The following is a 13,005-nucleotide window of genomic DNA, read 5'->3' on the forward strand; positions in this document are numbered from 1 at the left end:
GAAAAAGAACAGATAGAAACCTATCTGTTTCTATGAAAACTTGTACAGAATAAAAAATGGAATGCAATAATTAAATCCAGTACCTAATAGTTGTTTTCGGATCAGATATCAAAGATTAGTTCCTAGGGAAAACTAGGCTGAAAGTTAGGATTTTTTACTGTTGCCCAAACACAAGAGAGTTCTGTTGAAGCAAAAATGAAAGAATTGCTGGGTTGAAACTGAGGCGGCTGCAGCATAAGCTTCTTCAGTTTTCAGTGCAAGTTTCTGTGACTCAGCACTGCCCTGTTATGTTACTGCTCTAATTACTTTCTGTCGGTTTTCTTTGCTTAAGAATTCTGTCGACAAAACAAAATATTTTCACCACTTTTAAAGTGTTTTTTTAGTTTTTCTAGGCACTTACCCTACTCTTTTGAGTAATTCAGTTTAGAAGAAATTCTGTAACAACTGTATGGTAGAGGTATTGTTTACAAGAAGTCAGAAGTGATGGATAACAAAGATTAGCCACTGCGCTTGTTTTGTAACAAAAGAAGAGCGGACTTTCTACATCCTCTGTAAAAGTATCACCCCTTAAGGTTTTTATTATCTGGGCCCTCCCTGGTGGCACAGTGAGTTAAAACCCAGCACTATGAAACTATTGCAGCCACTGCAGCACAAGTTCTATCCCTCGCCGGGGAGCTGATCCACATGGGGCATCAGACCTCTCCTGACCCACCACTGCTCCCCTCAGTAGTATACTTCAGTTAGTCTGCCTGTTCTGCTCCCCACTCTGCCTCTGGTGAGTCCTATCACGGCCTCTGCACCTCTGGCTTGTACCCCAGTTCTGTATGCATAAATAAGTAAATATTTTTTAAAGGATTTTTACTGTCAACCTGTGTAGGGGTAGGTTTTCTAATGTTTTCCAAACCCAGCATTTGTGTATCATCATATTTTATAAAGACAATAATTTAGTCTTTAAATCTGTCACATTTACATATTTATAGCTGAATTTCCATTATCTTTTTTGTTACATTGTGGGTTTTTGCCTCTATCATTCATCTGATATATAAAAGAAATATTTAAAATATAGCCCAGAATGTATAGACATCTCTTTGAAGATTTTGGTTGAAAAGTGATTTTCTCTTGAAATACGGTAGCTACATTTCATAAAAGACTTGCTTTCATATTAATTTGAAAATTTCTAACTATATCTTCTCTTATTTCAAATGTTACCTAAGAATAAGATTTTGTTGTTATTATTACCTGTTTTTTAACATGTAGTGGTAGCTACTTTTTTTTGCAGAATTTTAAAAATAAGTATGAAAGATAAAGATATGGTATGGTTTCTTAAACAGGAGCTCAGAAATGACATTATTGCCTTCTCACCATTCTTACTGGCTTACAAATTCAGAAATAAAAGTGTAGATTTCAGAAGATGAGATTTATACTGATGATAGCTCTGTCTTATGCAAACTTACTACTCACCATTTTGCCTGAGACCTATGTATGTTCTTCCCTTTATTCCTCTAAATTCCACCCTTGTCTTAGTATATTTATATTTAGACATCATCTGAATTGTAACTATATTTGTGATTGCCCAAAACATAGAAAAACAACTTCTTCACTATTTTGGCAGACATTTACAAAGTTGGGATTAGAAGTACAGATCCCTATATTTTTTTTTATAAACCAAGCATTTTATGGTGTCCCTAAGGGAAGTGCTAGAACTTATGGTGTGCTCAAATTTATAATACCAAGCCACAGCTCTGTATTTTCCTGACTGTAAGGTAGTCCTATCTCAGCTAGATCAGAACCTTTTGATTTTTGTCAACCAGAAACTTACTGAACCTCTGCTTGCTTCATGTTCACATCCTGATCAACAGAGATATATTTGTCCTCACTGTGTATAGTATTATAATGTTTTTTTTAACATAAATGGTAGTATTGATTCAACATAGCACAGTTAGTGGTATTAGAGTGGAGTGGCCGGGGTGGTGGTGTTGCGATGTGGTCAGGAGGGCTGGGAAGAAAATATATCAAACCCTGAGGGGGAAATATACTCTTAGGGCCTCCCTGTTGATGCAGGGATTGAGTCTCAGCTCTATGGGGCTGTCATGTTTGATCCCCGGCCAGGGAGTTAGCCCACCTGGCAGAGCAGGCTTCTCCTGTTCTGAAGTGCTCCCCTCAGCAGTGTATTTCAGTCAATCTGCCTGTTCTGTTCCACATGCTGTCTCTAGTGTATCGTCTCAATCACCGCACCTATAGTCTGTACCCTAGTTCTTGTATGCATAAATAAATCAGTCTTTAAAAAACAAAAATGTACTCATAGATAAAAAAGAAATTGGGAAGTGTGGAAAGGTGAATCTTAGGATTATGGTGCTGTATGTGGCATATTCTGGTAAAAGATCAGCAGCTCAGAATTGCTGAAACTTACAGAGAAGTCACCATAGGAAAAGTTAGCCTCTACTAAAGTATATGTGTCTATGAATTCTACTACCACTACCCTGCCATAGGGACTTAGCTATATTTCCAAGAGAACTGAAGAAAAATTTTGGGTCTGCCCAGTAAAGTGTGTTTTGAGAAAAAGAATATGACTGCAGCATCTTAGGAAAATTGCAAAAACCTGAAACAGAAAAGTATCCTGAATTAAAAAGAGCCCTGTTTTTAGAGGTACTGGCTTATTTTTCAATCTATGTCATGCATTGTTTTATTTTTTAACAGAAGGCAGAAGGGGGGGCACTAATCCCAAAAAAGGATTATCTTATACAGAAATTTGCATAAATGCAGATAAACATTTGCTTCTTTTTTTTTTTTTTTTGGTAAGAATTTGGATGTGTCTTCCCTAGGATGGAGTTATCTTGCAAAGATACAACACATCACCTCCTCTTACCTCTTCTTCTTCCTTCCAACACTGGGTTTCAGTCTGATGCAAAACTGAGAAGTTTGATTTCCTGCAGAACTCATGTACTTTGCTGGAGCTGAAGGAAAGAGTAGATTTCGCTTTAGCCTGTCATGTCAGAGAAATCTGGGATCGGAGGATGGAGGCTGTGGTTGTGTAAGAATGAAGCTTGTGAACAGACAGAAGTTACAAATTATAATATAAACTAGCATCTTTGGGCAATGAGGTCTCAGAAGTAAGAGAATTTAGTCAGTAGACATCTATTTGTGGCTCACGTGAGCATTTTCTTTCCTGAAACTTGCCTCATCCAAACATTCGTTGGTCATACTTCTTGGTGGAATTTCCTCCTCTCTACTTTCATGACATACTTTTCTATGCTCTTTTTTCCCTCTTGTTGCTGCTTCTCTATATCTGCTCCTTCCTCCCACTCCTGAAGTATAGAAGTAGTGGAGTGATCGGATCAGGTTTGTGCTTTATAAAGTTAATTCTGGAGAGTGTGGAGGTAGGAAAAGAGGAAGGGCAGCGGGGAAGTTATTCCAGTGTATGATGACTCATTGAGAACCAAGGCAATGATGAGGAGAGGTGGGTTCAGAAAGATCCCAAATGCGAGTCCAGGCCTCTGAGAGTGTGATGGGCTCTGCTCTTTAGTAGTACAGGAACTCAGGCATGGAGCCAGCTGGGCATTGGCACAGGCGCTGGGCTCAGGGCCACGCTGCACAGCTAGATTGTGATGCCTCAGGGCAGCAGGGTTATGGGATGGGAGACAGGATCAGCTCATCAGGAGAGAGTACTTGTGGGTGATTTTCTTTAAACATAGTAATACATGGCAAGTACAGACTGTTTTTTTTTTTTAAAAGATTTATTTATTTGTACATACAGAACTGGGGTACAGGCCAGAGGCTCAGGGGCAGTGAGAGGATTCACCAGAGACAGTGGGGAGCAGAACAGGCAGATCGATGAAGTACACTGCTGAGGGGAGCAGCGGGCGGGTCAGGAGAGGTCTGCCGCGCCATGTGGTCACCTCCGGGGCAGGCGGGAATCGAACTCATGCGGAAGTGGCTTTAGCTTCTCAGTGCAGTGCCTTAACCCACTGCGCCACCAGGGAGGGCCAAGTACAGACTGTTTTTTAATGCACCATGCTATAACTGTTTGCAATTCTTGGTTCTATTCTCAGCACTTCAATATTTCAAAGGCTGTAGGAAAAAGCAGCATATTAAGCTATCTTTACATGGCATCTTGAGCTGGGTTAGACAGCAGACTTCATCCCTTAATGACCTTATTCTTATCTAAATAAGTTATGAAACTACTTACCTGTAGGTTTCTATTTTCTCCAAAGCATCAATCACATAGTATACTAAAAATATAAATTGGGCAGCTTGATAAAATGCAAGTATCCATCATTCCCCTTTTGTTACTATTTACACACACACATACAAATCAGAAATTCTTTTTTAAAAACTCCCCCAATTTTCCAATTAATTTAAATGATAAGAGTTTAAATTTGGAGTTTCGTGTTAGGGTATTATCAGTTATAACTTTATATAATGACAAGTACTGTGATTGAAATATTGATTGATTGATTTTTCTTAATGTCTAACTCAGGATGGCTAGTAGCCATGATTCTTGAAAAGTTTCAGTAAATGTTTACAATTCTGCTTGTGCATTCCTAAGAAATTCCCTATTAATCCAGGTTTAGTCTAGCAACAGATGAGTTTAAAAAAAAAACAACAACCTAATTTTATGCCGATAGTTCTGTAGTCTCTCCCAGGTGAGAATAAGACTTCAATCAATTCGGCTTTCCTAAAAAAGGCACAAAAGTCCCCTGATCATTTATGTTACAGCATAAGGATTTAGTGTAGAAGTGTGGAAATGAAATGGGTAGGTGGGCCCTAAAATCAAATAGGTCTGGTAGAATCCTAGGTTTTCATTGTTTGCCTGTGGTTTAACCTCTCGCCCCCAGTCTAGCCAGCTCTAAAGTGGAGGAGAGTCAAAATCATGTATCAGATGCTGAGGTATTTAGGTATTGAATGAAATATATGTTTGGGGGAGGTTGCCATTTTGTTCTGTGTCAGGCTGGTAAAATAAGGTACTGCAAGTCAACTTTTCACCTTAAGAAAAAAATAATTCTCTGGTCTGGTTTCTCCTTGGACCCAAAATGAAGTTTGTCTCTTTACAGGCAGCCATTCGGCAGCTCTCCAGATGACTTGCTGTGTCCACATCCTGCAGCAGAGTCTCCGAGTGATGAGGGAGCACTCCTGGACCAACTCTATTTGGCCTTACGGAATTTCGATGGGCTAGAGGAGATTGATAGAGCTTTGGGAATACCTGAACTGGTCAGCCAGGTATGCACAGATGGGCATTGGTGAGGTGTGAGCACTCAACAGGGCACAAAGATGTCTGTTTCCTTTTTGACCTTGTAATGAGTGAGCTCTGTTATCCTTCTCCCCTCTCTTTGTTATTCCCACATAAACTTTTACCCAGGAATGTAAAAATGGTGTGAATGAGCTTTACTTAAAGATTTGCGTTATTGAACTGAAGGCAGAAACTCACCTAGTGACTGGGAAGGACACACCAGGAGCAAGAAGCAAAGAAACTCAGAACAGAACATTGCTGCCCCAGCGACCTGAACATGTTCATCTGAAAACCCAGTACCCATTAACCTGACTTTTGTGGGTTAGTGATAGGAAGCTTTGCATATAAGTTAGCAGAAGTTACTTCAAGCGTACAGTTCAGTAGTCATCGTGGCCTTTGTGTGGTTTTAATAAAACTAATTTTAGGAATATTTACACATACATGGGAATATAAAAACTTGACCAATGTTAGTGTGCTTATTAACTTTCCTCCTCCTGGTGATCAGTTGATTACATAAAGTGAGTCTGTGTCTAAGAGTACCTTTTAGCAATGCTGTAATGAATAAAATAGTCTGATGAAGTAATACAGTACTTTCTGAGGATACACAGCTAAAGTTGTGTGAAGCAAAGAGCCTGGCTTACTGTATCACATTCTGGCTGCTGTCTTCTTTACTCAGCATGAGTCATTTTTGTTTCTTACTGCTAAAAAGTGCCTTCTAGTGTCCCATCTGCCTTCTTGGGCAGATGAAATGACATGAAGGTTTGTGAGAAGGAGATGCAGAGTCATTGGAGACTTCTCTGAAGCATTAAAAATAACCATGCTATCATTCCCACACTTCAGCAGACATATGTGGGAGTTAAGTCTTGTCAATTCATATTGAGAACAGCAAATGGAAAGAAATAACTTGAGGTTACATGATATAACCTGAAATAAATCAAGAAAGGAAAATGAAGTTTAAATATTTCCTGTATGACTGGTGTGTTTTGCTTTGAGTGGCCGTTAGAATTTACCGTTCAATATTGTTATCCCTCAGTTGAATCTCAGTGACATTTAAAAATGTAATTCTTGGGGTGGCTGAATGACTTGCAACATTGTATTTATCAAAACTGGTGTCATTTCATTATTTAGTATCTTTTGTCTTTTTTTTTTCCACTTATATTTTTATATTTTGTCTCATCAAGTCTGTCATTATAAAGGCTAAACTACATAACAGAACTGTATCAGGTGGAGTCAGGAGAAATGCAGATTAGCAAATGTGCATTATACTCATCAGTTACATGTGTGCTTTTTTTCTTTCCACGATTTTGTTTAATTTAATGCTGCTCTTTTTTTTTATATAATAGTTTTTTTTTACATCCTTTTGTGCCTTTTTCCATCTCAGTTGTAATCCCCGTCGGCTTCCCATCACCAGTCACCCATGTGCCATCACCACAGTCCAGTGCACTTTCCCGCGCCCCATTTTTTATCCTATTTCCCCATCCCACCTCCATAAAATGTCTCTGCTATATATAGTTGCTCATTACTGTTATTATTTTCTTCCCTGGTCCTTTATCTTCCCGCTATGAGTGAAACCATCTGGTATTTTTCTTTTTCTTTCTGGCTTATTTCACTGAGCATGATCCCTTCCAGTTCACCAGGTTGCTGCAAAAGTCATGCGTTTAATCTTTTTTTGGTTGCTGAGTGATATTCCATTGTGTATATGTACTACATCTTTTTAATCCAGTCATCTACTTTTGGGCATTTGGGTTGATTCCATGTCTTTCTTATTGTAAATAAAGCAGCAATAAACATGGGGGTGCAGGTGTCTTTTTGAATCAGTGTTTTTGTGTCTTTTTGGTAGATACCTAGGAGTGGGATTGCTGGGTTGTTTGGAAGCTCCATTTTTAAGAGTTGTGTGTTTTTTGTAAAAAGGAAAATTTTGAGGTTAAATGTCTCACTGTTAAAGATGGGTAAATGTAGCCCTCCCTGGTGGCACAGCGGGTTAAAGCACAGCATCAAGAAGCTTAAGCCGCTTCCACATGAGTTCGATTCCCACCTGCCCCGGAGGTGACCCACATGGCGCGGCAGACCTCTCCTGACCCGCCTGCTCTCCCCTCAGCAGTGTACTTCGTCGATCTGCCTGTTCTGCACCCCACTCTGTCTCTGGTGAAGCCTCTCACCGCCTCTGAGCCTCTGGCATGTACCCCAGTTCTGTATGCACAAATAAATAAATCTTTAAAAAAAAAAGGGGGGGTAAATGAAGGTCTGGGACTATTTTGTGTATGCAGTTAAAGCAGTAATTCAGTCATCTATTTCCCCATATTGGCTCCACCCAAATTTTAAATGTGGTCATAGGACCAGGGGAGAAAATAATAATAATAATATTAATGAGCCAGGGACATTTTTTTTTATAATATAATATAGTTTATTTTTACATCATTTTTGTACTTTTTTTTTTTTTCATCTCAACTGTAATCCCCGGGTGTTTCCCATCACTTAGTCACCCATGTGCCATCACCATAGTCCAGTGCACTTCCCTCCCCCCACCATTTTTGATCCCATTCCCCACTCCACCCCCATAAAATGGAACCAGAGACATTTTACGGGGGTAAAATACCAGCGACATTTTACAAGGGTGGAGTGGGGAAGGGGACCAAAATTGGGCTGGGGGGAGTGCATGGTACTGTGGTGATGGCACACAGGTGAGTTGGTGGTGGGAAGCCCATAGGGGTTACAAATGGAAAAAGGCACAAAATGATGGAAAAATAAACTATTATATTATTTTAAAATATATGTATGTATGTATGTATGTATGTATAGTCATGGGGAAGGTAGTGGTCCCATTCTCACAGGTGGATCTCAGTCCCTGCTGGTCTTAGCCCAGGATTCTGGGTAGTCCCAGGTAAACTAGGGAACGGGCCAGAGGTGCAGGGGCAGTGAGAGGCTTCACCAGAGACAGAGTGGGGAGCAGAACAGGCAGATCAACAAAGTACACTGCTGAGGGGAGCAGCGGGCGGGTTAGGAAAGATCTGCCACACCATGTGGGTCACCTCCAGGGCTGGGATCGAACTCACACTGAAGTGGCTGCGGCTAGCTTGCAGTGCTGCACTCTAACCTGCGCCACCAGGGAGAGCCCAGGTAGGCAGCTTTGAGGAAAACCTAGGATGTTAGTAAAAACCCTCCATGATGACGTTGTAGCAGTTACTTCTAGATATAAGAGAAGGAAGAGGAGAATTAGCCCCGTGTCCCTTCCTACTCTACTTGTAGACGTGACCTGGTTCTGAGATATTGTCCCTCAAGAAGTTCTGGATTTTATACACCTGCCCATTCTTGTCCAGAGAGTTAGGTTAGTCTTAAGAAGAACAAATAAATGGAACTCTAGCAGGTAATAAGATGGTAGTAATACTTGTGGGAAATTCTGATAACCACACAGTTAAATATTAAATCAGCACATCACACGAGTGAGGAACTTAGATCCTAAATCACAAACTGCACCAAATCCTGCTTCTTACTAACCACTTAGGCTTGTTGGTGTTCAGTTCATGTCTCCAAGTCCTATTTTATCCACAAAATGGAAATAGTGGGCCCTCCCTGGTGGTACAGCACAGCACTAAGAAGCTAAAGCTACTTCATTCAGCATGAGTTTGATCCCCGCACCAGAGGTGACCCACATGGTGCGGCAGACCTCTTCTGACCCACCCGCTGCTCCCCTCAGCAGTGTGTACCTCATCGATCTGCCTGTTCTGCTCCCCAGTCTGTCTCTGGTGAATCCTCTCACCCCCTCTACCCCTCTGGCCTGTACCCCAGTTCTGTATGCACAAATAAATCTTTTAAAAAAAGAAATGGGAATAGAGGTGGTGGTAACCCCAAACACTGCTGACTCCAGCTGGGAACCAAGGTGGTTGACTAGTCAAAGTGATTTATGAATGTTTGTGTTTTGTGGATAAGCAGTCAAACTTAAAAGTTGTAGGGAACATTTGCATTTCAATGCCCAGGTCAGTGTCTGGTTGGTGGCATGAGTAGGAAGCATTCCATAGTCGCCCCTTGGAAGAAGAATTGCTGGGTGACAGGGCCCAGCCCCTGCTTCACTGAATCTATTGAATTAAGACATGTTCTCCAGGGGAAAAAGAAAAAAGTGGAATCAAACTAACAGTACCTTCGTGTAGGAAGTACAATATAAAAAACTTCAACTATATAGTCAGAGAAAACAGCATTCTACTTATTTTGGTGCTCCTAGTGATTTTATTTTTTTGTTATCTGGGACTTTTTCTTCAGAGCCAAGCAGTAGATCCAGAACAGTTCTCAAGTCAGGATTCCAACATCATGCTGGAGCAGAAGGCCCCTGTGTTTCCCCAGCAGTATGCATCTCAGGCACAGATGGCCCAAGGTAGCTATACACCCATGCAAGACCCAAGCTTTCACACCATGGGACAGCGACCTAGTTATGCCACGCTCCGTATGCAGCCCAGGCCAGGCCTCAGGCCCACAGGCCTCGTGCAGAACCAGCCAAACCAACTGAGACTCCAGCTGCAGCATCGCCTCCAAGCACAGCAGGTACACACTGTGGTGCTTAGAAAGTCGGGGTGATGATGGGAGGGGGCAGATGGAACACTAATGTGAGGAGGCGTGACAATTAAGTGTCCTTTTGAAGCTCTGAAACCGCATTCCCTCCTTTCTACAAGAGTGAAAACTTTTTCCTAAGTTAACCCTACAGTTTTCTTATTCCTTTCTGTTTTCCTTCCTTTCATCTATACTAACACCACTCTAGCACATAACAACTAGTGTTATTTTTTTTTTCTCCACCTCTCTTATTTACTAACAATCTAAACTTGAGTCCTGTAAGCTTCTGTTTTCACATCTGTAGTATGGGCTCAGTGAATGGGATAAGACACTCTGAATCTGTTAATGGGCTGAGTGTGGTTTCTAGCCCCACATGGGCACGTGGTGGGGGTGCAGGGAGGCTGTTATTATTCCTATCTTGTGACAAAGTAGCATAGCAGTGCTGCCCTGTGAAACGCCCACTTAGCTCAGAAGATGTGTTCTAGTGGAAGCAAGCCCGGGCAGATGTCTGTCACGTGTGAACAGCAGTACTGCAAGCTTTATCACCTCTCTCTTTTAGGAGTGAGGAGTGGCTGCTTTTCTTCCAGCCTTTCTCTTGGCCTCCTTTTCTGATCAGTCCACTCTCTTCCTCCCTTGCAAAGAATGTGCTTTCCAAACAGTCCAAAATAATTTTTCAGTTACAAGCAGTGTAATCTCACTAATGACTTCAATCTTAAAGGAAATTCAGTTGCAAATATAGTTTCACTATCCAAAAGCATACACATGCAGGGTTGGGGAGGACAGTGTCTTGGGGAAGGTGACTTGAAATAAAATGTATCCTGCTGGAAAAAAATAACATTGATTCTTGTATATATACATTTAGAATCGCCAGCCACTAATGAATCAAATCAGCAATGTTTCAAATGTCAACTTGACTTTGCGGCCTGGAGTACCAACACAGGTAAGAAGCAAAACAGCCGTCAGCCATCCTGTGTGCATTAACTTTTCTTGTCGCTTCTCTCTTTTCTCTCCTGAAAAGTGACTTACAAGGCTGTAAGACTCAGATCAAAACAGTGGATCTGTAATGTCTTGCAGGTGTCTTATCTGATCTGTTGTTTTTGTAGATTCTTTCTGAACACTACCATTCTTATTACCATGTATAGTTGATTCTCATTATTCACTTTTGTTGTATTCTATGAAGTGACTACATACATGGACTTAGTCATTATTGAACCATCATTTAATTGAAGAATTAAAAGCTCGGGTTCCTATGAACCTCTGGTCACACATTTTCATCATCGACCAATCAATACATAACCTTGGTTTATGTGTTTCTCTCTCTTTTGTTTAGAGAGAGAATTTTTATATAAATTGTGGATTCATTAACACTGAAGTCAGAACCAGCACCCATCTTACTCATCCTGAGTGAAGCCCCCAAACACACTTCTCCAGAGGCACATGCCAGCCTGTCTCGGTTAGAGCACTAAGCAGCTCTTCAGCACCGCTCTCGGGACTCATTTCAAAACAGGAATATCACCGGCAAAAAGCGCAACAGTGTGTAAGGGGTGCAATAAACAGCCCATGTAAAGGACACTTGTTCACAGGGTAGGAGCTGAAACACGAAGTCACTAATGGCCTTTTCTCACTCTTAGGTGGCAGCTTGCACCTCAGGCATCTCACAGTCTATGCTGGGTGACCCCTGGTTTGGGGGGTTACAAATCAATATTAGCAAGTAGAAGCTTCTCAAATACGAAATCCACAAGTAGAGAGTATTGTCAGGACCCACTGTCTCTTACGAGCAGCAAGCACTGATGCCCTGCACCTCTCCTCCCACGCTGGCCTGGCCTTCCAGTGCGCTCCTAAGCCTTCTCCCGCTACTGGCCTTTTTCTTCCAGTTCAGCCTTGTCTGAAGTGCTTCAGGCCACTTACTGGCACCATGACTTGGTTTCTTGTTAAACATAAATATCCCTTGAATGAGAATCTAAACTGCAGTCCTCAAAGTTTACATCATGGTCTTCTCATAGAGAAAACCGGTATTACTCTGAGGACGTTTAGTTAACTGTTTCCTCTTCCAATGAGTCCCAGGTTAATTGGCATTAACATTGAATTCACCCATGTAAGTCATTGGAAAGTTTCAGAATAACAAAAGTGTCTACAGAATCTAAGAACCTAACATTCTCAGATAATTTTCAACTCTAAAATACTCTTTCAATGTAACTCTATTTTCCAAGTAAGTTTGCAGAGGACGTGTTGCCTTATTTCTAATGTGCACTTCGTTTCTCACTCTGTGCCTGGCCCCAATGTTTTCCTCCATATATTGCACCCCCGTCACAGGCACCTATTAATGCGCAGATGCTGGCCCAAAGACAGAGGGAAATCCTGAACCAGCATCTTCGACAGAGACAAATGCATCAGCAGCAGCAAGTTCAGCAGCGAACTTTGATGATGAGAGGACAAGGATTGAATATGACATCAAGCATGGTGGCTCCTAGTGGTATTCCAGCAACTATGAGCAACCCCCGGATTCCCCAGGCAAATGCACAGCAGTTTCCATTTCCTCCAAACTACGGTACTGGACTTACATCCCCACCACCTTTCACCAGTCCTTTCTCCCCAGTGTCCCCCAGTCCTGGGTCACAGCTCCTCTCTCACAGCTCTTTGCATGGCTCCCAGATGAATCTGGCTACCCAGGGAATGATAGGAAACCTGGGAGGACAGTTGGGGCCTGTCAGGAATCCCCAAGTCCAGCACAGTACCTTCCAGTCTCTCAGCTCAGGTACCACCTTTTCTCTGAGTGCAGGTCTTACTTTAAGAATGACCGAAGTAAGTGTGCGTGTGTATAGTGGATCTATCAGTTGTGTGTGTGCGTGTGTATGAATATAAATGTTTATGCTAATGTCTATAAACACTGGTGCATATATATACACTTATATTTTATCTCTGAGCCTGACTCAAACAAATCAATAGAGATACAAAATATTCAAAGACACATCCATATTACAGATATTCAACAACTTTTGAAAAATAGAGATTAAAGATTATACCAAGTCTGGGGGCCTCCCTAGTGCTGCAAAAGGTCAGCACTATGAAGCTGTCGGCAGCAAGAGTTTCATCTCCAGCCAGGGAGATGGCCCACATGGTGCAGCAGACCTCTCCTGTCTGACTTGCTGCTCCCCGCAACAGTGTACTTCGATCAGTCCACCTGTTTTGCTTCCCACTGTCTCTTGTGAATTTTCCCAACCCCCACATCTCTGGCCTGT

The 13,005-nt window shown here is 41.6% G+C and overlaps 1 protein-coding gene across 2 annotated transcripts in view; it reads left to right on the plus strand.

Moving 5' to 3' along the window:
* NCOA2 (nuclear receptor coactivator 2) overlaps positions 1-13,005 on the plus strand; it is a 174,856-nt gene that overhangs the window by 145,281 nt on the left and 16,570 nt on the right. The window contains exons 15-18 of one of the 2 annotated variants that reach the window (XM_004679812.2): positions 5,052-5,217; positions 9,482-9,760; positions 10,629-10,706; positions 12,080-12,314. In XM_004679812.2, coding sequence (XP_004679869.1) covers positions 5,052-5,217; positions 9,482-9,760; positions 10,629-10,706; positions 12,080-12,314 — 758 coding nt within the window. The remainder of the gene's footprint in view (positions 1-5,051; positions 5,218-9,481; positions 9,761-10,628; positions 10,707-12,079; positions 12,315-13,005) is intronic. The other variant, XM_012723016.1, reaches the window with a different exon arrangement.

Source organism: Condylura cristata, unplaced genomic scaffold (genome assembly GCF_000260355.1).
Source record: "Condylura cristata isolate star-nosed mole 26May11 unplaced genomic scaffold, ConCri1.0 scaffold00009, whole genome shotgun sequence".
NCBI lineage: Eukaryota > Metazoa > Chordata > Mammalia > Eulipotyphla > Talpidae > Condylura > Condylura cristata.